The 24,476-nt window shown below is 39.7% G+C and overlaps 1 protein-coding gene across 19 annotated transcripts in view; it reads right to left on the bottom strand.

The window, feature by feature from the left end:
• Nucleotides 1–24,476, bottom strand: part of CAMK2D (calcium/calmodulin dependent protein kinase II delta) — a 119,756-nt gene that overhangs the window by 38,193 nt on the left and 57,087 nt on the right. For 11 of the 19 annotated variants that reach the window (XM_077783053.1, XM_077783055.1, XM_021531507.3 and 8 more), the window contains exons 5-7: nucleotides 14,279–14,333; nucleotides 7,966–8,031; nucleotides 5,382–5,454 (exon numbers count right to left, since the gene is read on the bottom strand). In XM_077783053.1, the coding sequence (XP_077639179.1) occupies nucleotides 5,382–5,454; nucleotides 7,966–8,031; nucleotides 14,279–14,333 (194 nt within the window). Of the gene's footprint in view, nucleotides 1–4,435; nucleotides 4,509–5,381; nucleotides 5,455–7,965; nucleotides 8,032–14,278; nucleotides 14,334–24,476 lie in introns of all 19 variants that reach the window. The other 8 variants (XM_077783056.1, XM_077783054.1, XM_077783064.1 and 5 more) reach the window with 1 other exon arrangement.

The following is a 24,476-nucleotide window of genomic DNA, read 5'->3' as shown; positions in this document are numbered from 1 at the left end:
AAGATAAGTAAATACATTTTAGACAGTACTCTGGAAAAGAACAAATACTTAGAGGAGTGAAAATTAGAAGAAACCCGTGGTTTTTTCCATGAAATTGCAAAACTTGCACTTCCCATTCCTATCTGTAAAGAATCACCAGGCCTGTAACCAGCCTTCATGAGCTCATGCCAGCAAGATTAAGGACAGTGCGAAGAAGAGCCAGAATGGGCATGTGGAGCTGTGACACCTGCTGGTGTGACAAGGCAGGTCAGAGATTCCCAAGAACTCATTACTGGAAAAATGGGGCAGCAGACTCCCAAAGGACAGGGACTCACTGATGACTAGTCTAGCCCATGGAGTTTGCAGGATCAGGCATCTGCAACTGCCAAACAGAAATGTTTTGTATGACATCCCAACAGTAACAGCCTTGTGATTGTATTTAGAGAGCAGGTGTATTTACATTGCAAATCTCTCAGCACACCCACACTTGTGCCTGCAGAGAACCTTTACAAATAAAATAATAGTGAACGTTCCCACCTTCTTTTGTTTTGTAGGGTTATGTTGGTCACATCTGAAATGAAAGGCTATAGTACACTCACACAATTAAAGGTAAAGGATTTGAACATAATTATGTTCATTCTACTGCTCATAATGAATCCTTTTAACTGCAGTTAGCAAATACATCAAATGTAAATTGCCCAAAGACAACTTTATTGTATGAATGTTTGCTTTAAAAATACAACTAAAATAAGTACTGTAGAAAGCAACAGATTATTTCAGAGAACTGTGATCCTCAAAGCATTTTCTTGCCACACCTGTCTTTCCAATCCCCATGGTTTTTAAAAAAGGTTTTGTTCTACATTTACAGAATAACAAAACTTCACTTTCATGGGTATTGCTGTGACTCCTCAGAAGCAATTTCTGTGGTAAGGGACTTCGTTATAGTCAGGCTGGTGCTAGGGCCTCAATCCTGCAAACTCTTCAAGGCATATTCCAGGTTCAACCCAGCAGCAATCGTATCACTTCCAAGGAACTATTTATGTGATTGCAGTTAATCCCATGCACGTACTGAGGTTGGAAACAATTAAGATCATAAGCCTCTTTCAGCAAAGCCTATCTTTAATACATGTCAGGTATCCAGCAAAATATGCTTGAGCCTAAGTAAGACCTCAGCCACGGTGATACTTCTATTAATTAACAATACAACGGGCCCTGACAAATTCTTTAGTCTGAAGGGATTTTCTTCCTCTCTCAACAAAGGAACATCTTTTCAGCAATTTACCAGCGCTGTTCTCTCACTCATCCCTTTGTCGCTATGTCACAGATTACATAATATTAAAAAACTTTCATCAATAGATACTTGATGAATCTTCTATTTTCACAGTTTCAAAAATTAAGATGAAGGGCCCTCAAAACAAAATACAATCTTAATATTAATTTAAATTACATATATGAAACACTAAGTGCACAGCTGAGGACTCTTCTCTAGTTTCATCAACACTGATTTAAGCAATGTCACACTCCTTGCCATTTAATAACACTAATTTCAAAACACAGTGACATAGTTCTGCAAGGTTTCCTCTCAGAATGAAACAAGTTCACAGTAATTAATTCCTGGAATGCTGTTCTTGTACAAACCTCTTAAAGCAACAGATGATCCTATTTGGTTGTGACCTTCAGGCAAGCCAAAAGCAGTGAAAAGCCTCATCCTTCTGGATGAAATAAAAGCACTACCACACCAAGCACATAACGCTTTCCCAAAAAAATTGTTTTGTTCAAAACACTGGTTTTGTTTTCTGATGCTGGTTTGGCTTTTTCGGTTTGTTTTCCTCTTGGGATTGTTTTTTTTATTCCATTGCATGTCTCTTCTCTTCAGAAGTACCACTTTAACAGATGAGTGTGTTCCACCAGAATTCCTGACATGCTCCCATGCCAAAGACAACAGCCTTTTGGGCCATGCCAAGTGGGACTGTGTGCTTAACCAACATGCAGCAGCCGTTTGAGGCTGGCCAGAGGCACGTGGGTAATTATCATGCATTAGCTGGGAATGAGTGCAATTACTTGGGAAACATTAACAGCACCGTACAGGACTTGTTCCCCGGATTCGGTGGTGTCACCTTGCGCTCCCCAGTGATGGGCAGCAGCCAAGCATGCACAATGGCACTGTTAACTGCTAAAATTACTTACAAATAAATTAACGTGATTTATGCCATGCTTTTCCAAAGGTCTTTAATCCTTAAGATATCAAATATTTAAGGCTCTGTGTATTTTTCCTTGAATGTACCTAAAACAGCCATTCTTTGGTAGAAGGTAAGAGGGTCTTAACCACAAAATCACAGAAGCTTCACAGAAGTAGGAAGGCTACAGCCTGACAAGAACTGGAATTCCTACCTGGAAGTGCACTTTTACTAGCTGGTAAAGCCAGGTTGCCACTGATAAGTTAATTTTTTCCTGGGTTTACGATCCATCACTTTTCTGACTTAAGCCAGTATTTACAAACACAGCAGCAACAAGCACTTCTGCAGGTCATAAGAGGCTGCAAAAGCTCCTGTCTGTTTGCTACTAGATCACCCTAGAAGGAAAGTTAAATAAAACGGGATCATCCAAAATCTCCCCACCCCCAAGCATGCCATCATGTTGTGGACTGAGTTATTGGAAAAAAATCCATCATCAAGTTTTGCAATTTAAGGATCCATGCCAGCCCATAACCACCTTCCACAGCTTGCTGTTCTGCTCCTGGCATCTTCTTTTCAGCACATGGTGTACTGCTCGGATTTCACCACAATCCTTCACTTAATTCTTACGGTTTTTTGGCTTTTGCCACAAAGCTGTAACTGAAGAAGGACGGCTTTCTGCTTCCTGAAGTTTTCACTTTCCCAAATGAAACTGGGCACCACAGCTTGGCAGAGACTCTTCTTCTCACACTGTTTTTTCAATTCATCCTGGATTTGCCAGAATAAGAAATCCACACATCGTCTGGAGCAGGCAACAGCTGGATTTAATGTGTTGCCAAAGAAAAAGTTGTTTTGCGTGAACATATGAAGAGTAATAGAAAGCATCCCTTATTCCATCAGCTTGCATAGCTACAATCCTGGCTTTTTAAATTCTTTTTGATGCTAGAAGCACAGGACTGCATGTACAGCGTGGACAGGAACCACTGGAGCAGCTGGACAAATTTGACATCATTCCCTTAAAACTCATTCCACATTACCTAGCTGCCATGCAAGATTTACAGATTGCACAGGGATTTGTCAGTCTCCTGTTGTACAAATGTGACAAAGGAAAATCCAGAAGTGCAAAACGAGTAAAAAATTTGGTGTCTCCATCTTTGAAACTCATCCTGCTCTCTGAGCTTTTGGAGCAAACCTCTTTGTGTTCCTTTATGACAACAACATAACCTTGTAAAGTCAGACAAACTAGCATGTTTGGGAGTGAAAGTTGCCAAGAAAGTCGACAGCATTCTGATTCCAACATTATTATTCATGATAACCACTAGAAACACTTATCCTAGGAGGAAATTTTTGCTCCTCAGAACTCATTCAGAAAAAAACCCTAAAGCCCAAGAATCTGTGCCACAAGGGATTAGCGTGTTTTGCTGCCTTAGCACACACACCGTTTTTTCTCTGCCTCACAAAGGATCTGATAGCTCAGACTTCCATCTGATTTCAAAACAAATCATCTTCTTTTCCTTGTGGATTGTGAAGCTCAAGTGCCCAAAAGGCAAGCTTACTATGAGTTCTGGGACAGCCTTCTCTCTTGGAGCCTCACAGTAAAAGAAAATTATCTATACTTGCTTCTTTCCTTGCCAACATATTTTGAAGGCAGAGAGCATTCCTGCAGCAGATGCTTCTAGATTTGGAGATGTACACAGTCAAGAAAGAGGGAATGCTCTTTCAGCACAGGGTTTTCTTTAGAAAAGTTTCTATCCCACTGTTAAAGCTCATCTGGAAGGAACTGGACTCCTCAGGTGGGTGTGGTGAGAGCACTGTAGAAATTCCTGGTTTTTAAAGATGTTTGGTAGCCCAGCCATCATTTGCAGGAAAGAAGTCTGTGTGCCAGTGATCCCAGAGCAGTTGGCCTTCTGTCACTGTAAGATGCATGGCATGCAAAAGCCACTGTGCTTCCCAGAAGTACTAAGAATTCTGCTGATGAGAGAAAAAGCTCCCAAAGCTCTGGCTAACTGAGAAAGACCATGTATTCAACAAATACACACGGTGCTTGAAAAGCAACTTCTGTTTCCCCTGTACCGCCCGGCGCTAGACAGCCAGGTACTGGCCAGCCTCGAGCAGATTCCCTCTGGTGTGCACGAGCTTTTTCTTGCATGTAGGTGAACTCAATTAAAACCAAATGAACCAAGGGGAAAAACAACAAGAGGGGAGCATTTACATTTTGGCTGCTGGCGGCCCTGTGGGGCAGGGATGCTGCTCCGGGAGGGCGGCGGGGCAGCAGCACTCACCTTGAGGTCGCGATGGACCACGCCCATCTGATGGCAGTGCAGCACGGCCTCCAGGATCTGCTGAATGCAATGACTGCATGCAAACACCATGGGCGCCCGTTAGTGCCGGCTCCCGGCGGCGGGGCGGCGGCCGCGGGCGAGGCCGGGCGTGGCTGCGCTCCGGCCCGGCCCACCTGCCCCGCGCCGCCCCGCTCGGAGCTCGACGGCCTCAGGCTCCGCGGGGCTGCCCGCAGAGACAGGCGGCGGGGCGGTGCCTTGGCTTTGCTCGGGAATTAACACCGAGGTCTTTTTTAATGGTAATTTGTAAAAGGAAGACATTTTGCCACTGATTCAAGGTCGTATTAAACATTTGGCGTCCTCTGTGCTTGTTCCTCCTCGCTTACTCAGAGCCTTCCCAGAGGCATTGAAGAATTGTAGAAACGGTTAGAAATCGCAGCGACAGTGGAGGTAGTCCCCTGGCCACTCCAAGGCAGGTACTCCAGGTCAATAATTAGCTCCTAGCCGCTTAAATTAGCCGGCAATTAGCGGCACCGACCTGAGGGCTCGTCACACCCGAGCGCAGCAGCGTGCGGCCACTGCCCCCGGGGCCCCGGCACAGCCGTGGCGGTCACACCTACAAGCTGACATACATCACAGCCAGGGGTCACCTCCTGTGCCCGCACAGCCACACAGGGACAGCCCCGGCGCCTGGCACAGCGCGGGCAACATCCAGCGCCCCGGCGAGAGACGGGTTTTGGGCTACCGCTCCCCCTTTTGCCATGATGTATATTAGGCCTGTAGACTCGCAAACTGGAAAGAAGCGTCATGCATTATTGGGTGGACCGGTCGTTCGGAGGGTGAATAGGATAGGCAAGGGAACATGGCAGACATCCCACCCTCTGCCCCTACCCAGCGGAAAGAAAACCCCAAAATTCTTATATCCAATTGATGGGCACCAGATACTGACCTTCAGGTCTCTGTGAACTATGCCATTTAGATGACAATGATTAACACTTTCTAGAATCTGCTGTATACAATGACTGCAAAGATACAAGGGCAGAATGGAAGGGAGAACATTTTAAAGGCACATAATCACATTAAATACAAAATAAAAATAAAACTTAAAAGAAAAAGTTAAAGAACAAAAACAATTTTACACCTCTGGACAAATCTTGATTGCTGTTTGAACTGGAACAACAACATTGCTGAGATATTTCCAGCTCCAATACATCGAAAAAACAAAAAACCAAAACCAAACAAAAAAAGACATTTAACATGGAACATATGACACCTGTGAGACAAAATCATCAGACTGTATTTTCATTCAGCAGTATGGAAGCTTTTTCCAGTTTCCAAAAATGGCCAGAGGAAAAATAAAGTGGAGGCAGTAAAACAATTAGTGGCATGTTTTGGTTTTCTTAATTTTTGGTGGTGAAGTTAACATTACAACAAGGGCTGAAACAAGAAAATGGTCAGAAATGAGATGATATACAGAAAACAAATGAAACAAAAGAAGTCAAAAGCTAAGGAAAAGCAAAACATTTTTCATTGTGAATTGAATGGTTTCTGTGAAACAGTTAGTAGTAAAGCCAAGTCATTCAAAAAGGTGGCATGCATTTTCATTTAAAATAGTGTCCAGCTCTAGTTTAGTTAGGAGTCACTTGGGGAGTGAAAATTCACATTAAAAATTAAGACAAATGTTTTAGTTTGGTGCTTGCAGAAACTGAACTAGCACCTATTTTCCCATACCCAGATTTGCAAGTTTTGGCCAGTCTATGATGCCAAAAGGTACAACTAAAATATTAATATTTTAGAGCACTGGAACTTCTTCAGATGTTTTTTTGGCACCACAAGAGCTTAGCATTTTTTTTTTAAGACACTGTTGTGGCACAAGTGAGTGATGCTAAGTAATACACTGTAGTCAAGATGCTGCTCATCCAAAACCTTTTGACCATGGAATTCAGAAGGAATGGTCATAATCAGTAACTGGAGCCCAAGCCTGAAAACCCTTTCTTAGGCAAGTAGTTCATAACTCACTGCACTGTTTGTCTGAGTACAGACTACTGGCGTGAGCAAGGGCTTGCAGGAGCAGACCAGTGTGACAGTCCTGGGAGAGGCATCCACAGAGAACAGCAACTATTGCTAGAGGGATACACACATACACACACAAGATATAGCTATTTATATATACAAACATATATGTTTGTATATATAAATATACAAAATACAGAGATGCATCATAACTAGATATTTCACTAATTTGGTCAAATTTTTACTGAAAAAATAAAATGTATATATATATAATATATATATACACATGTATAGGCACAGCCCCTTCCAAAATATTGTAATTCTAGAACAGAAGGAATCATCATTGCAATTTTCCCTTTTAAAATCCAGCTACCTTAAAAACACACAAAGACAATGTATACTGGCCTTTGGCATCAATATTGGAAATTTGTTTCAATCACAGCAGGAAAAAATGATTTGAAAATTTTTTCAACATAGCTCCTCTTCTTCCACCCCACCTAAATCCTATTGCTGTTTTCTCTTCTACGGGGTGTTTTGCTGTGCGTTGTTCTTTATTTAAAGGCCAAAATATTAATCTTCCTACCATTTCTACAGATGCAGTAAGATCTGGAAGTGGAAGCTTCCTAATATTCAGAGTAACTTCTCATCTGGTCGTTATTATTATGCTACTGTTGTTAGGAATATTAAATTCTTTCTGTCACCTCCCAAAGATCTCCAAATGTAAAGGCATAATTTAAAATTGCATGTACTAAATATGTATTATTAGGGGGGTGTGTTTGTAAACACACAGAAACATCAGGATTCTTTAAATCTAGTTTGAGATCAATTATGTGAAGAGTGTGGTGGTAGAACATATTTTCTATAGAGTAATTGACCACAATGTTTAGGATTCTTAAATTTATGACAAAATTTAAGATTTATTATTATATGAAGACAAACATGACATGAGTGGCCCTAATACTTTATACATGCAAATGATGATAATTGTCAACTTATTATTCAAGTTTTTCAACAAGCACTTGCAGAAAATTGCCAGAGATTTCATATTTGAGCTCAGACTACGAGACGCACAGTATAATTGCTTATTGATGAAACACAATTAAAATTTTCTAATTGTAAAAGGAAATTAGCACTTCAGGCCCAAGAACAAAAATTTATAGCAAAATTCTTTTAAGACCAACTTATGCTTCAAACTTTGATCAGCAAATCTAAGAATCCATGGATGAGATACTTGAACTGTTATGTCCAGTTCGCAGAGAAACCAATGAGTAAAATTTTAATTAATTGAGATTCAATTTCTGCTTTTTCAGATCAGCAGACACCAAGACGTCCCATGAATTCTCCACCACACAGTCGTGAGCTCAAACTGCCAAACTCTGCCCTTCCAGGTCTAAGAGAACTCCTGGAGAAATCCTAGAGTCTCAAAGACTGTGCTGGGAAACTGATGCCAAACACCAGGATATATTTAAGTAACTATCCTCTAATTATCAAAGGCGTTATTAGAAAAAAAAATTACTTACCTGGCATCTGCTTCACTATAATACTCTCTTGCAACTATATCTTCAAACAATTCACCTCCAGTGACTCTGTTACAAGAAGCAAGATGGGGAAAAGGAGATTTCAGAAGTGAAAATGTGCACCTTAAATTAACTTGACAGGGAGAAGTCAGAGAGGAAAAAGTGAAGTATTTGTACAGAAATGCAAGAGATTTTGCAGCAAGGTGCAGGAACTAAAGTGGAAGGTTTGTCCATCCAAATCATTACATTAATAAAATGGATGTGGTGAAAGTGCAATCATAAATAGAAAACAAAAGCCAAGGGCAGCAGCGTATTGGGCAAGATGCCAGACATCAGTTATGGATGTCAAAAGGAAGCAGTAAAACTACAAAGATAAAGGGAACTGACCAGCCAGGAAAATTGTGTCTGAAGTTCAGTACAGCTCAGGATCATTTGAAAATTGCAATATAATGCAAAGGTAAGAAATGTTGAAATATGACAATGCTAAAAAAGGAAAAGAGTATTGCAGCGTAGAGCAAATCACAAAAGAGGTGTGTGTACCCAGGTACCAGAGGGGCTGCCTTTTTGTGCTGTGGCTAGAAAGAGGGAACTATCTGTAGAATCAGGGTACATTAATCCATTTAACAGCAGATCTTTCCTAGAAAATTTTCATTTATCTTTGTGGAGAAAGTAGGAATAGCTTAGATAAAGCATCACTGAAAATAAGTTAAGTACAAGGGGAAGAACTGTCTGATCACGGAGCCAGTAACAGAAGTGGCTGTGTAACATTTCATACTCAGGAACTCATGGTACAACCAGTGGTTTAATGGTTAGAAAGGGGCTAAAAAGCAATAAAACTGTTTTTTGTATCCCAACAATCACAGTCCAGAATGAGCTCAGAGCAGGATGATGCCACAATCTTGGATTGCATCTGGAATAGGGTGACAGCAATGTAAAATCCCTCCTCATATTGTACCAGTTCTGGTCACTCAAACCCAGAAAAGGGAACTGGAAGTGCAGTATGAACAGAAAAATTACTACCATGCTACCCAGTCACTCGCTTATCAGATCTCCTCAGAGAAGCAAACCCAGTTTAGCTGGGCAAAATAAAGGTTAAGAGGGATCAAAATAAATACTGAGGATGAGCATTAGCCTGGATCTCCCTAGAGGGGAGTTGTAAGGGATATTATTGGTACACTAATACGTGAGCATACAATACCTATGAGTAAATATAGGGCCAAAATCAGGAGAAGTTTTCTAGCAATCCTTGTAAGATGAAGATTAATGAGATTTTCAGTAATTTCATAACACTCGTCTGCCTGTGTCACAAGAGGGGAATTACAGCATAGAAGACCTTTCCTGTAACATTTCTCTCTTATGGTATAGGCTGACAGACTGGCACATCTAAATGCAATTCTTCACATATACAGGTGCTTACGTAAATAATTCCTGGATGAAAGATCAGTGTTTGTATTTCATTACTGCTTACGAATGTGAGTATTAGCACATTACATTTCCAATAAACTCCCAAACATAAAAGCTTGAGTGTGCAACAAGATACTTAAAAGATTGAGATGCTTAAAAATCTATACTACAGTGAACAAAATGAATATTGAATACAATTAACTTTATTAGGATTAAAAAATTCAAGGTGAGAATACTCTGCTTAGAACTGTAACACTCATTTGCAAACTGCTGTACTAACACTTTGCTGAAGAACCCAGTTTTCAGCCACATTAAATGATGACAAGAATGCTCTGCTCAACAAGCAGTCCAGCACCTTTCTTGCAGAAGGCCAGTTCAAGAATCTGATTTTCATTATTTCATTTATATTTGGGTTACACCATCCTTTTTCTGAGTTTAAGCCTTACTGATTCTCAACATAGAGACTTTCAGGTAACAGAAAGCTATTTTGTACAAAAGTCTGGAGCAAAATCTAGAGGAGGTAAAGTAGCTTGTTGCCTAATTTGTTTTGTCTTTTTGTCTTCTACCTTCCAGAGACTGGCTTTGGTTGCTGTACCACAAAATGTTTGATTGATGCATATTTTGACAGTCCTTTTTGCATATTTATTTGTCTGCCACAGTTCTGGTAAAGAGGAATAATTGTCACTTTGTGATGAATGAAAAAACAAAATATCCTTTGATCTTACTCTTTGCTAAAGCACTTATTTTTGATCCAAGCTAAAGAAAGAAAACAAGAAGCTTTAGTCATCAAAGTGCCTTTCAGTGGAAGAAAATACCAAATTGATGCTTGTTCTTCTCCAGCATGGAGGGCGGAAGGGGATACGAAATCTTACTTACTGACACTAAACATTTGCTTGGTATTCACAACCTTTGTTAAATGATGAAAAGATTAAAGCAGCAACAGAGCAGGTGAATTTCAGTGACAACCAAACAAGCAGTCAGCAATTCCCATGCTCTGTCACTCTGAAGGATACCTTAGGAACAGCTCTCCCAAAAGAGCTAAATGGCCACAATGAATGAAGGCAGTACAGTGCAGGGCATGAGGAGAGGACAGAACCCAGCTGCATGTTCTGAGCCTCTGGGCAAACCAGAGCTGGACTCGTGGCCTTGGCTCACTGAGTGTCCCTGAGCAAGGTGCCCCTGCAGCAGGAAAGGTCACAGGCATCACAGCACAGGACAGCCTGCAGGTTCCAGGAAGCCACTCCCAAATGACTCCCAATGGTCCTTGATCATAAGGCCACATGAGCAGGTACCAAGGTATTTTCCTGCTGCAGGATGCAAATGGGAACGAATCTCGATGCCTTTCTGACACAGATATGTATCTGGATCCTGGGAAGTTGCGTTTCATGACAGGCCATTCATTATATAAGCTCTAGTAACTTGCAGGATACAACCTAAAAGCTACTGCTTTGTACAAATTGCTATGGTCCTTTTGTGATTTTTGAGAAGAGAATACTAAAGTGGCAACGAATAAAGCACATAAATTTGTTTACACAGAAGAGGTACAAGCAGCATGAAGCAACACCAAGGCACACCACACCACTTTGAGCAAAACTGCTGATTTCTGTTTGCAAATAATAAGAGAATAATTAAAAGGAACACACAAATTAGCACAGACAGCTAAACCATCCTCTGATGATGATCACACTGGTGTGGTTTCCTCCTAGTTTACATTTACTTCTTCAACTGCCTTCATAATGGAGCTGGGAGGAAGCATCTCACGGTGGCCATAGAATTATTAAATTAATCTGTGGCCTTTCTACTTCTGAAACAGAGGCCCAGGCATTTACCTGAGACAAACACTGCTTTGCAAATTAGGCTATATTTTTGGTTTTCTGTTTATTTGACATAGTATGGTCCCTGCACTTAGAATCCAAAAGCAAAGCCAGGATTCTTAACATACCAATTGTTGCATCTCATCAAGTGCATTAGAACTGGAGACACTGAAAATAGAGAATCTCATTGACTTGCACAAGAGAGTCTTCAAGTGCTACAGCTGTTTCCATTCAGATACAGCAATTAATACTGACAGAATTGATTGGATTTGAACTCATCTAACATCATTAACACTGAAGACAGTCTCATTCGTGCTTAGCAACTGAAATGGTCCAACAGACGCAAATCCTGACAGCAGCTGCCTTAACCAATAGGGAAGAGGAGCAAAAACTTCATGAAGTCCATTATTAAATTCATGAAGTTCATTGTTCAATACCCATTTTCCATAGAGACTCCCACCTTCCCATTTGACAGCAGAACTGTTCACCCAAAAGCATGTTTGTAAGCGAGTACATTGAACACTGTTTCTTTAGGCAGAAGAAAGGACAGCCTCAGGTATACAAGTGAAGCAACAGGCAGCAGACATCTCTGTGGCATTTAATCCAAAGAGATTATTAGAAATTAAAAATTGCAAGTAACAATGATTGTTTTTTCCTATCCACAGAAAGGGCAGTCTTCCCCTTCACTTTCTTACGTGGGATGAAGTCTGAAAGAAATTTCTGAGGAAACAGCCGTACCAAATCCCACAGAGTCTGGAAGAAATCATTAAGAAAATGACAGGATGGCATGTGTGGGTGGAGTGACAGTGTTACACCACAGTCAGGCTCCTGCTGAATCAAAACTAAATAAAGAAAAGCAGGTTCTTGTCCTGTGTGTTCAAGAAGTGCATACAGTACCTTTTCACCATGGCAGCTCTTATGTACTTGTCAACACAGCAGTAACCATGTTTATAAAAGGTGAAGTTTCACTAATAAATAATACTAGTAAGCATTAAAGCAATGAATGTGAGAAACCAACTGTTAACAGGCACTCTCAGTAATTTGGCAAAAATTTCTCAAAAATGCAACCTGCTGCTTCTCCAGAAACAATGATCAGTCAGCAAAGTCACTGCCTCTGCCATTTAGACATTTTCTTTTTTGCAAAATAAGACATTTTTACAAAACCCTCAAACCACATAGCCAAAACATAAAAGCTTTATATATATATATATATATATATATGTTTATATATATATATATATATATATATATATATATATATGTTTGAGGCTGTTCCTCTGTTTGTCCTGAATGGGACTGACAGGGAACAGAGGAAGTTCCAGCCAAGGCAGAACATTTCCTGTGGAATCTAGTCTTCTGCCAAGGCAGTATCTTTGAGTTAGGCATTAACATTTTATTGCAGAACATAGGCTTCTATTTGCTCCCTTACTATTGAGATCTAGATACCGTTATCTACAATTCTGAAATTGTTCAAATGTTCTAGTTCACATCACAATCATACCCCCCTGAGATAAGTCTGGCATATATTAAATTTAAAGCAGACGTGGACTAACTACAATTACAGTATGGCAGAGTTTCTCACAGTACAGCAGTACAACAACAACAACAAAAAAATAGCCACTATTTTTTAAAAGGTATATTGTCCCTAGAACTAAGAATTTTGCATGCACTTCTTAGAAATGTTCTGAATTAAGAAGCTTTTTCCACTTCCACATAGAAAGATTTCCTTTGTAGCCCTTAAGGGGAAAAAAAAAAAAAAACAAACCCAAAACCAAAACAAATCCCAGTGCATGTCAGAGAACAAATATGTGTGTTGTGCCCTGGAGCCATTTCCAAGCCAACAGTCACAGCACTTACCTGGGATAGACACAAATCACATACAAGCTTCTGTGGAGACCAGTTAGGATTTGAGTCCTGAATGCCTCCACTGCAGAGTGACTATTTTAATATTTGTGTATTTCTAGTCTGAAATCTAGTGCTGAATAAGTCTTTACAGATTTATTTTTAAAAAGTTAAGTCAGAAAGTAAAACAGAATGTAACTTGAACATGGAAGATTCAGATTCTAACAGCCATGCTGAATGTAAATACTTCTGCTTGTATGCTTAGAAATGAGCTATTTCTCATTTCTGGGGAAATAATGTATTCTCATTCTAACCAGCAAAACCATGGGAGGGTGCTAAGAAAGCTCTTTGGGTAGGTGGGTGGATGTGTTGTCTGTTAAACCATAAACTGCCCTGGAAAAATTTGGAGTTTAAAGAGACAATTTTACTTAAGTAAGTATGTTTTGCAATACAATCCCTATCATTCAGGTTTGTCCATATCCAAAACCATAAGCAGTAACTTTTCAAGTGAGTGGAAAAGTTTGCCCATCCCAGGGAGGAATGAGGAAATTAGTTTCTCTCTTTGAGTTATGAGCTTGAGACACAATATTCATGCTGCCACCATCCCTGCTTCCCCTAAACAGCCTTATCTGGAAAAAAAAAAGCTCCATACAGGCCCAGTTGCTACATGAACAACTCATGGGACCTAAATTCCTGAAGTAAAATATACTATCAGTAGGAAGCTTCCTTTCTATGTGTTGGGCACTTTACATCCTGAGTGGTGTCAAAATGAAACATAAATCAGTAAGATATCCAGGAATGAACTACTAGAAGAATCTTTTGCTCTCTGAACTCAGGCTTATCTTTTTAATCCAGCAGTAGAGATTTTGTGTAGAGAAATAAGTGTTCCACATGCCTTTTTTATCTTTCCTTTAGACAACTGTCTTGCAGCAAATACTTTTTTCTGAGTCTTTGCTTCATTTTGGCAGGCATCATGCAACCTTTACTTACATACCTACACTTTACATTAAAATTCATTTCACCAGTGGAGTTTTACTAGTTTTTATGGAGTAAACGGAATCCTTACAATGACACTTACAACTGAGCTCCTGCACATGCAAATGACAAAATATGTTCCTGTCCTTCCAGCTGTTTCCACCTATTTGTCCAGCTCATTGCACCAGAAGCAGGCATTTATCTCATGAGCTTGCACTTGTAACTCCAGGTTTGAACAGCCCATCCCCAACATGGTAAACAAATGCAAAACAAATACTTACAAGTCAAAGACTAAGTAATGGAATCCTTCTTCTGATATGCTGTCATGGAGCCGCACTATGGAAAGGGGGAAGAAAAGATAAACACCAGTCACCTTTTCCATGTCTTTAATGGCTCTTGTTGGTTTGGGGGACAAGGAGGGGGTTATAATTCTACTGCAGAGCTGGTATTGCATTTCTATATGCTCTCAAGCTGTGGGGTGTGGGGCTTTGTTTTAAATCCCCTACCCTCACAATTGCCTTTTCCGCAACTCTTACTTTCCTAATGTCATACAACCTTTTTCTCAGCAGTATTACATCTTAGAAGTTGTAAATAAAGAAAGATGAGGCAAATCCCCTCACAATTAGTCACAGATTTCAGCAGAGTAAAAACCTTCCAGGGCTTGTTAACATTTCTCACATTTACTGTGAAGAGTTGCAAAGAGAGAAATCTCCTGGCCAGTGTAGAGCATCCTCATTACATGCTCCTCTCTGTGCCCAGATCTAAAGCTTTCCCTGAAAATGTGCTCGTCAGCTGCACAACCTTCCCTCCGAATTTTAAGAATTCACACCACACCGTGGTACAACTATGAATTAAGTCCTGTGGTTTTCCTTAATTACTTTAAATGAAATTATAATTTCCAAAGGTAATACAGGAAGCCTTGTCAGTAGTTTGATCCAAATAATTATCACTTATAGAATCAAATTTAAAAAATCAGGATACCCTAAAAGTGATCTGTGTTCAAAGATGAGCTGAGCAAGAAACTCTAAAAGAAAAGCATTTTCATATCTCCCCAGATGGTAACTTTCTGTATTAATCATTTTTTATACAGGACAAATAAACATGACTTTTTAACTTAATAATATTTAGCCCAGAGAAACATCTTGTGTTTACACAACACTGAAGAGAAAACCAGCTCTTGGCTGACTCAGTGTGCAGAGCTCATGATGATTCAGAAGAGCCAAGTAGGTCTAAATCAGAGTTTGTGGTTTTGGCTTGTTCTGTATTTCAGATTACTCCCTGTTTTTATCAAGGGGCCAGCCAACACTACTCTCCGCCCTTCCCAAAAACCCCCAAACATCTCCAAATCAGCTTTCTGTCTGCTTGCATTGAGCTGAGCTTTCAATACCCCCAAATGTTTCATCTTTAAAGCAAACCAAATGTGGGATGAGACACCATATACCAGCTTAGAAGAGCATCTTCACATTTGTGGCTGAGGACTGAGACCCCTAAACATCTGGATGTTGGGCAAGTTGCTTGTACAGCAGCATCAAAGATACTGCTCATGCAATGGGATTTAGTACAAGCCCTTGGGTCTGTCACAGATGCTATACAGCCCAAAATCTGTGAAGTCTGGAGTGCAGTTGGTCTGCTATGCATATGCATCTTTGAAAAAGTTAACAACTCTTTAAGCTTTATTCATAGCAGATGATACTTTTAGATAGAAAAATCCTGTTCATTAAATAGATTAATAAGAACTCCAAGCATGGCTTTTTCAATTCAGAGCAATGTTCTCCTCTGTCATATCCCTGTTACCAAGAAAGCCAGGATGGCACCCTGGAAAGGGGCTTCTTGAGCTTTGGTGTCAGCCCGAAGCAGGAAGTGCTCCCGTTTTGTCCTTTCCTTCTCTAGAACAGGATTTGGTTCCAAGTGCCTGCAGAACCACAGATCTGTCCCTTTGGACTAGAAAGAGGCTGTTGCTTGAGATGATGGATGATGTTTTGCTCAGCCTGGGGAGCCTAAATCCTTGCTAGCCAAACTCAACTCTGACACCTCATCAAGGGTATCTTCTTCAAGGATCACATTCCTTCTTTTCCTTTCTTTTCCTCCAAAATGCCTGAATCGCAGATGTGAGATGGAACAAATCCTTCTCTGAATCAAGATCATAAGCCTCTGATTGTTTCTGAAAAGGAAGACAGGCTGAGGCAGCTGGGGAAGATGAGAGCTGCCTTTTGGCAAGTGCTTATGTTGGCATCTTTGGTCAATCCAGGCACATGGTTATGTCTGTGAAATGCAAATGCCAAATAAGCGAGAGCAGAGGAGAGCAATCCCTGGTGCAGAGCAAAGGGTGCACGATGGCACCAAGGCTAATCCAGCGTGGCCCAGACCTTCTGCCTGCATTCAGCATGCCATAGGAAGGACAAGGGATGCTGGGATGACAATTTGAGAAGATACTCACTAAGTCTAAGAGGAGATGCGCTACAAGAAGTATTTGTGCAGTCACTGCAGACAGATACAGTTCTTCACACACCCCTATCAGGCAGGATTCAGGCATGACAAACCAAAAGGCAGCAATTACAGAAATTATTCATCCAATATAATAACTTTCACCAGAAGCTCACACTGCCATTCCTATTTCTCCAGAGTCACAAAGCATTCATCAGTAGTAACATTCAACAGTAGTTGCATTTATCTTTTCTGAAAACATTTCAGTTAGACTAAATCATTATTAACTACAGATATTTTATCAGTGCTGTTATTAACAAACACGTGAGAAGGCAGCAAGGAAATGGAGGTAGCTTCTTTTCCTCCTGCCTGCTGTAGCCCTGTGGTCACTCTCCTCTACTGGGTTCCAGAGAAGGTGCATAACAACCTCAGACAAAGTCCTTGGTCCTAACAAATGGGAACGCCTGACAGGAACCCAGGCAGCTTACAGCCCTTCTTTTTGGAGAAATACTGCAAGCTCACTAAAGACAGGAATACTCCCACTTTGGCTTCAGCACTGATTTGCACCTGAAATACTTCCCCAACCATCACACTGGAAATACCCTAACAATAATTTTAGGGAGAGCTCCTATTAGCTTGATTAGCTTCCATTTAGCCATTAGTGTGGGCCAGCTCCAATCTGACCAAAAAGTAAAATGATATCCTTTATGTGACTTTTTCTGCTGAACTGCACTATTTTGTGCCTATCCCACAGAAAACAGCTTGATATAATGGCCAAACAACTTTATGATTTCCCTTTTGAATTTCTGCCTTAAAAGGAAAAAAAAAATCAAAACAATAGTATTCCACATACTTCCACTGAAAATCAAACTTTTCCAGGCAAGTAGTCAAGTCAAACAGTTGACAGTCAGAGATATGTAACCACATCTAAACCTATTGCCTAAAATATTTGTGTGAAACTGCTTGTGATAATTTTGCTAAATTTGGTATCTGAATTAGTTCATGACACAAACTACTGGAGGAGACTAAACTTCACACCAAAGTTATGTTGCATGGTCAGCACAGCAGCTGCACGGATGTGCACCGAGGTGTCAAACTGCCAGAGAGATGCTCCTTGGGGAAAACTCTCTGTGCAACCCCATTCATTGTGTCTATGAACAGAGCATGGGAAGGGATTAACGCAGTCAATGGAAAAGACATTGATTTTCCCTTTGGCAGTAGAGATTGAGATCTGTGGACCCCCAGAGACACCGAAATGTGTCTCTGAAATGTGATGTCTCAAACTAGTGCACCACTAGGAAGTTACGGGGCACATTCATCACTAGTAGAGGTTTAAAATTAGTTTGAAAGTCACAAAAGCTTACATCATATCTGCTGAAATATGCAAATTACTTTGTTTCTGCTTTCCTGCAATGATGAAAAGGGGAAAAGGATGCTTTCCCTCCATGTTCACTTCCAAAAGTGTATTTCAGTATTTATGCACACCTTACATACACGACTTAGTGAAACAAACAAACACCCCAAACCAAAACTCCCATACCCTTTGAAAAATGAACTTCATTACTTAATGGAAGGAACTTCATGGAATGGCTTAAGTCAACTTTAGGTGTTCTATGAACTCGTACTTGTATGCCAGTAGATATGGGATAAATTGTTGCATTTGAAAATAAAAAGGCAAAATAAAAAATGAAAAAACCCTCAGTCACTGAAAAGCCATAAAACAGTGATGTTTTTACTCATATTTGAACCACTCAACTTACTATTTCAAACACCTGTCTAAAAGCATTTTCTGCTGTCCTGTCTCTCTGCACAAAGCAAGCCTTGTGCTCAGCAGAATTGTTGGCTGAGAAGTGGCAGATGTGCTGTGGCTTAGCACTGTCAGAACTCACATCTTCCTGCAAAATCATCCTTTGCCACCTTTCCTGTCCTACTGCATAAAGCAAAGTGATGAGGGATGGAAAACAAAGTTACCAGGTGAATTTTATCTGAAACTCTGCTGGACACCAGTGCAGGAGCCTTTACAGCAGTACCAAGAGCTGAGACCAAAGTCAGCATTCATCCTACAGCTTTTAATCTGGATCCCAAGGGAAATACACTGGGATCCCAAGGTAAACACAATAACCCTGCATGAGGAAGCAGAACTGAGCATGCAAAAGTTTCTGACCCACTGCTCAGGAGTGCTACTGTTGGCACTGATCTGCTCCCATCAAACAAAACAGCTTCCCTGCAGCCTCATTCTCAGCACCTCAGTGCTCCATCGTGTCCCCACATCCTCTTTTGAATGTCTGGTGTAAATGGTATAAATAACCTCTGCTGAGCCACCAAACCTCTTAAATCAGTGGTGCATAAGAGTCACAGCTATAGCTCCCAGGCAGGGAACTCAGCACGAAAATGGAGTCTGGGCTGTCATTACTGCTCCTTACATTCACATTTCCTCTCACACAACACTGTTCTGCTGAGACCATGGAAACCTGGGGCCCTCTATAATAAAGCTCATCAGGTACAGTAAAGAGAACTTGGCAAATACTAATAAGAACTGTTACCTAAGAGTCTGAAATAGTTAGAGGCTAATCTGGTGAGATTAATACAGTAGCAATGCTCTAGGGCATCTGCTTTCTGAACAACAATAAATACAGTGCAATGCTTTGCATATTTAAGAAAATAATCCTCCCCCTATGTTGTAAAACACACAAACAGTACAATGCAAATCCTTACAGTCATTAAATGACTTTATGCAAATCAGCAGTGCTGTGTACACATTTAACAGGTGCCCTGTATTCAGCAACAGTGAAACAAAACTATGTTACTCCTAAATACCTTCAATAGGTAATTTTTTTTTATTACAGTGCAAATTCACAATTAATTAGGGCCAAAAATTTGAAAAAATATTCTATTCATCTGCATCTCAAAAACTGATATAATAAGAAATGATGGGAAAAATAGTGGAAGAGGTTTTACAGCAAATTCTGTGAGCCAGAGAGAATTCTGATCAGAGGATCCAAGCTTACCCCTGAAAGAATTTTGTACCAAGGTCATTGACAAAGAAACCAAGAAAGAAAGAAGGATAAATAAGAGAAACCTGCAACTGTCTATTCCAATGAGCACTTTGTTTGTCTTTCGTGACCAATGAAACTTAGAAGTTTTGTAAGAACATGGAAAATGCATGCATGCTAGAATAAAACAGTGTGAAGCCTGCTGAAAATTGAGTGTGTTGCTTTGTATTATGACCGTCTCAACTGTGACAAAAAATAACTAGAGAATATAATATTTGGAAATACTGCCTTTTCCAAGGCATTGCAACAGCAAGTGTTGAGTACTATGAACAAAATGCCATGTAGTCCGAAAATATTCATTTGTCAGCAAAACCCACCCCCATCAAGGCCCTCACAATAAACAACTGCATTCTGATTAAATGCCAGCCTACTGCATGCATGAGGAGAAGGCACTTTGCCAAAGTGTTAACATTGGCAAAAGATTCTTGCTACAGAGAAAATGAAAAATTATTTGTCAAAGCTGATAAAAAAATAACATTTTACACAGAGACTCCAGGTACTGATGTCAAAGCAGATGGCCACAAATTACCAGCTCTTTTGTTATGGAGACGCACTTGCTTCATTCCTGGTAGGTGAAGACTGACAGTCTTTAAAAATAAAATTTCCCAGATAAAACAAACTAATTTAAAAAAGAACAAAACCACAAGAGGTATTCCAAAACATCTAATTCTGTGTTGATAGGCCCCATGTGGAGTAGTTGAGGTAACTTATGCTTATCTCTTTATTCCACAGGCTCTAGTTGCTTTTCAGTGGACCAAAACACAGGTGTGTGTCCATTTCTGTGTGCATACACGCCCAGAGCAGTTCTGTGGAATTATATCCTGGATCCATGAAGTTAAAAAAAAACAGCTGGAGCTACACACCTTTAATTATTAATGTATAAAAACAGCACAACTGTATGGAGTTGTTGCACAAAAGAACAGGGAACTAAAATGTACACCTGCACTTTCATGTCTTCATTTGATATACAACTGTGTCACATACTGGATATCTTATGTTTCAGGGTGAGCCAGTTCCTCTTTGCAGCTGAAGGACTGCTTTTGTAAGTTAACAAGATTTTTTACAAAGCAACAAGAAGATTACAAATGTCATCACATTAAGCCTTATGAGAATAACTGCATGGATTAAAAGTAAGTCTGACACAAATTTTTGCTATGAGCAAACTGATGTCTCAGCTGCCAGTGTTGATGCTTTAAGCAGTAACAATTTTTAAGCTATTTTTGCATTTATCAGAACATGTAAGAAGAGGAATAAAGACACAAGAATTTCATGGAGTGTTAACTAATAAAAGGACAAGCTGTGACACAGAGATGTTACATCAATTAAAATTAAGAATTAACAGGCTCAGGAAGCCCCACAGTGTACAGAGCCAATACAATTGCCCAATTATTAAAGTTAGACTTTATCCATTTTTAATATTTACAGTGCTAAAAAACCTAGGAACAGATTTATATAAATAATATGTAGGGCCTACACATCAACAAAATTAGCTACTGGGGAGCTATAACCATTGGGTAGGACACAGCCTCCCTTCTTGGCTCTCCTCTCTTAAAATACATTAAAGACAGACATAGATAAACAATTTACATAATGACCACTCAGAGACGCATGTTAAGTTTATTTTTTAAATGCTCCCCTTTCACGAGGACCAAGTTCCAAGGTATTTAAAAGCATCAGCTTATGAAAACAAAGTCAGTCTACTTTAAATATTTTAAACAAAACAGAAAGCACAAAATTGCAATCCTGTGGCATGACTCAAGAGGAAGCACAAAAAAGAAACCTCTCACACAGGAGCCAGGTATGCCCCAAGCAGCCTGAGACAATGTTTTGCAAAGCAATTACCACTGTAACAATTACCTTCAGAAAACCTAATCTAAATCTTTAAGTCAGTAGGAGCAATAACTACATCTAAATTTCCTAAAACTTTTCAGTCTTGGCCCTTTTGGTTTTTAGTTTTAAAAGCATTACTTTATCAGAGTAAAGACCATCAAGTAAAACCATAATCCTTGTGGATTCAAGGGAACCTAATAAAATTAATTTGAAAGTTGATTAGAACTGCATAAAGAAATTTAAAAAATGACAAAATAGCTTTATTGGTGTTTATGTCAGATACCAATTCAATACCTGAGCAATAATCCAATTCTTGTATACTATTTGAATCTAGTGACCACTGCTATATAAACATCCTAACAAAAAATATTTGTAATTAATGCCAACTTTGACCAAGGGAATACTGAAAACGTAGTACTTGTATACAGAGTCATACCTTTTTGGTCTCTCACTGCTTTAGGTCAACAAGGGCTTCTTAAACTGGTCCTTCTGGTACCTGGAAGCATTCTGCCCTTCTCCCCCAATTCTCCTTCAGAAGATTATATTACACCTGCTTTGTAGCATGATGGAAATGCAGCAGGGCTGAAGAACCAGCTCTCAAGTCTGATCTCTGCATTAAATGCCCTGTAAATTCCCCTCTTCCTGACAGAAATTGCATGGAATTTATCCTCATTCAATCGTTGAACCACCAAACATTGCCCCGTCTCTTTTCGAAGGCTGAAAGAAATAGGACATTCCTGCCCGCTTCTTCCCCACAAAATGCACAGAATTTTTCATTTTACTAATAGCACTAAAATAAAAAATTCAAGCTAAAAAAATAATAATACAAATCTAAACCCAAACCAAGTACTAACTTAAACCACAAACATTCATTTTGTTAAAGGAAGTACTTTCAAATCTGTGACTAAACAGGAATTTTCTGCTGTAAATAGATATATTAGGGAGAAAATAATTGAAAGAGAAGATGCTTATAGAACCTATTTGGAAGAGTGTCCTGGTCACTTTGATGGAATATGGTAAAGAAGACAAATTATATAAATAAATTATGGTAAAGAAGATGTTTTTAACAAACTACCTTAATGAGGAATTTAGTAAGTGAACATGAGCACCGCTGAGCAAGCTGGCCATTTGATATTTAATGGAATACAATCCTTAATTATTAAGGATTTCCTTTGCCCCAGCTGTGATGCAAATGACCACAGACAAAATTCCACTTGGCTGTTCTGAGGCACTTAACCACTCTAAGAACTTGACAGGAACAAAAAGCTGCAACAAATACACTCCTACAAATAAACACTTGTAAACATTTGTGGAAGTCCTTTCCATATGGACTGCATCTGTTGGGAAGAACACACATGGAACTCCAGTGTGACCCAGTGTCTCCATGGAAGTGTCTCTGCTCTGATTTCTGCTCAGACAGCTCACAAGGACCTGTAGGTCAATGAGCCTGTAAAGAATCTGCCACAGCAGCTTCCCAGGTAAGTGATAATCATGCACACAGACATGTGCTTTTATCACATTATTCATCCTAGACACAGAACTGCTCTGCAAAGCAGCATTGCAAAGTAAATAAGGGAGACTAATTATGCCTGCAGAAACAAATCCCTGACACTCATGGTCAAGGAATCCTGACTGTAACAAAGAACCCACACCGTATTTCCATGAGGCTGAACTTTCCATTTCCTACAATAGTTTCCAAATAAGAACATGCATCTGGAGAGAAAACCTGACCAGCAGATTTCACTGCTAAGACATTGCTGTGGTGGGGGACAGAAAACACCAGTGGCACTGGAATTGCCTCATCCAATGCCCACTGCCAACTGTGGAATGTGAACCAGAAGCAAACCCCTCTCTTGTAGGCTCTGCCCTTAAGTATATGTTAGGCACAGCATAAAATACGGTGAATGTAGTTTTTCAGCATATACATATCTACATGTCAAAATTGTCATTACTGTCCTGCTGGTCACCTGGAAATACAGATGTTCAGCGAAAGCTGCTACTGTGCTTTTGTTTTTCATAAAAACTCTGTGTTATAATACATAACTTTCAAGTCAAAGTTCATTCTACCTCAACCTTGAGTAAATAACATTTAAAATGTTAACATTTAAAGTTCATTTTCAAATAAAGTTGTCTCTAAGAATTCTTGCCAACCCTCCCTATGGGTACATGACAAAAGAATATACAAAGTAACTTTATTTGCTCTTGTTTCTTGTAGACTGTGGCGTGAGAATTACAAATACTACTCGTTAAGACCTCTGTAAACATGAGGAAAATGCTCTAGTTTATGTTATTATGTTGGCATGAAATCAAAGTTTACGCTCTCTTAATTCAGCTTAAAACAAAGCATCAGCTAATTTAAACAGAAACAATTTCCCAGTTTATAGAGCAGTAGGTGGCCACAAAGAAATAGCCACGTCAGTTTAAAAATAAATTAGCTTTTGATTAAGTTCAGGGAGCTTTTAAATGCAGACAGACCTAAAATTCTACTTTCTGTGTGCTAAGTGTAACATTAATTACCACTGTGCTGGAAGCGTTACAACAAAGAGAATTGGTGTGCTCTTTGAATATTCCAGATTTGCAGTGAGGATCACATATTGCATCACCTTTTCTATAAGAGGTCAAAACTGCATAAACTACAGTACAAATGTAGCCACACCCCTCAGTGATGTGGTTATAAACATAAGACAGATCTGAGCTCATTTTCTGAGGACCCATGCAAAACTCACTGAAGCATAACCAGCAATTCACTTAAATCACAGTAGGTACCACCTTTTAATGACGGTTTATTTGGTTTGGTAACAGGACAACCAAATAATTTATCCTCTACTCCAAGGACTAAAAGACAAATTCCAGGCACCTGTGATGGCAATACTAAGTATCACAATGTACCATTTGAATGCTGAGTAGTTTTCCAAATTTCCAAAATTTTATTTAAAACCAAAAGAAGTGCTAAGATACCAGCTCTTCTCTTGAACCAGACCAAACCTACATTTTCTCTAAATCACTTCTTAATTATGCTTTATATTATTCCAATGCACAGCAGCCCTTGGAGAGCAGAAAACAGTTTATTCTGAAGTGATGGCAGCATTTGGCACACCATGGACCTGCTCCAGCAAAAAAATTAGTTCCAGGACAATAAAGTCGACTTCACTGAAAATTCTGTATTTTATGG

Source organism: Lonchura striata, chromosome 4 (genome assembly GCF_046129695.1).
Source record: "Lonchura striata isolate bLonStr1 chromosome 4, bLonStr1.mat, whole genome shotgun sequence".
Lineage (NCBI taxonomy): Eukaryota > Metazoa > Chordata > Aves > Passeriformes > Estrildidae > Lonchura > Lonchura striata.
The sequence above is the reverse complement of the archived record's forward strand: the minus strand, read 5'-3'. Positions and strand labels throughout refer to the sequence as shown.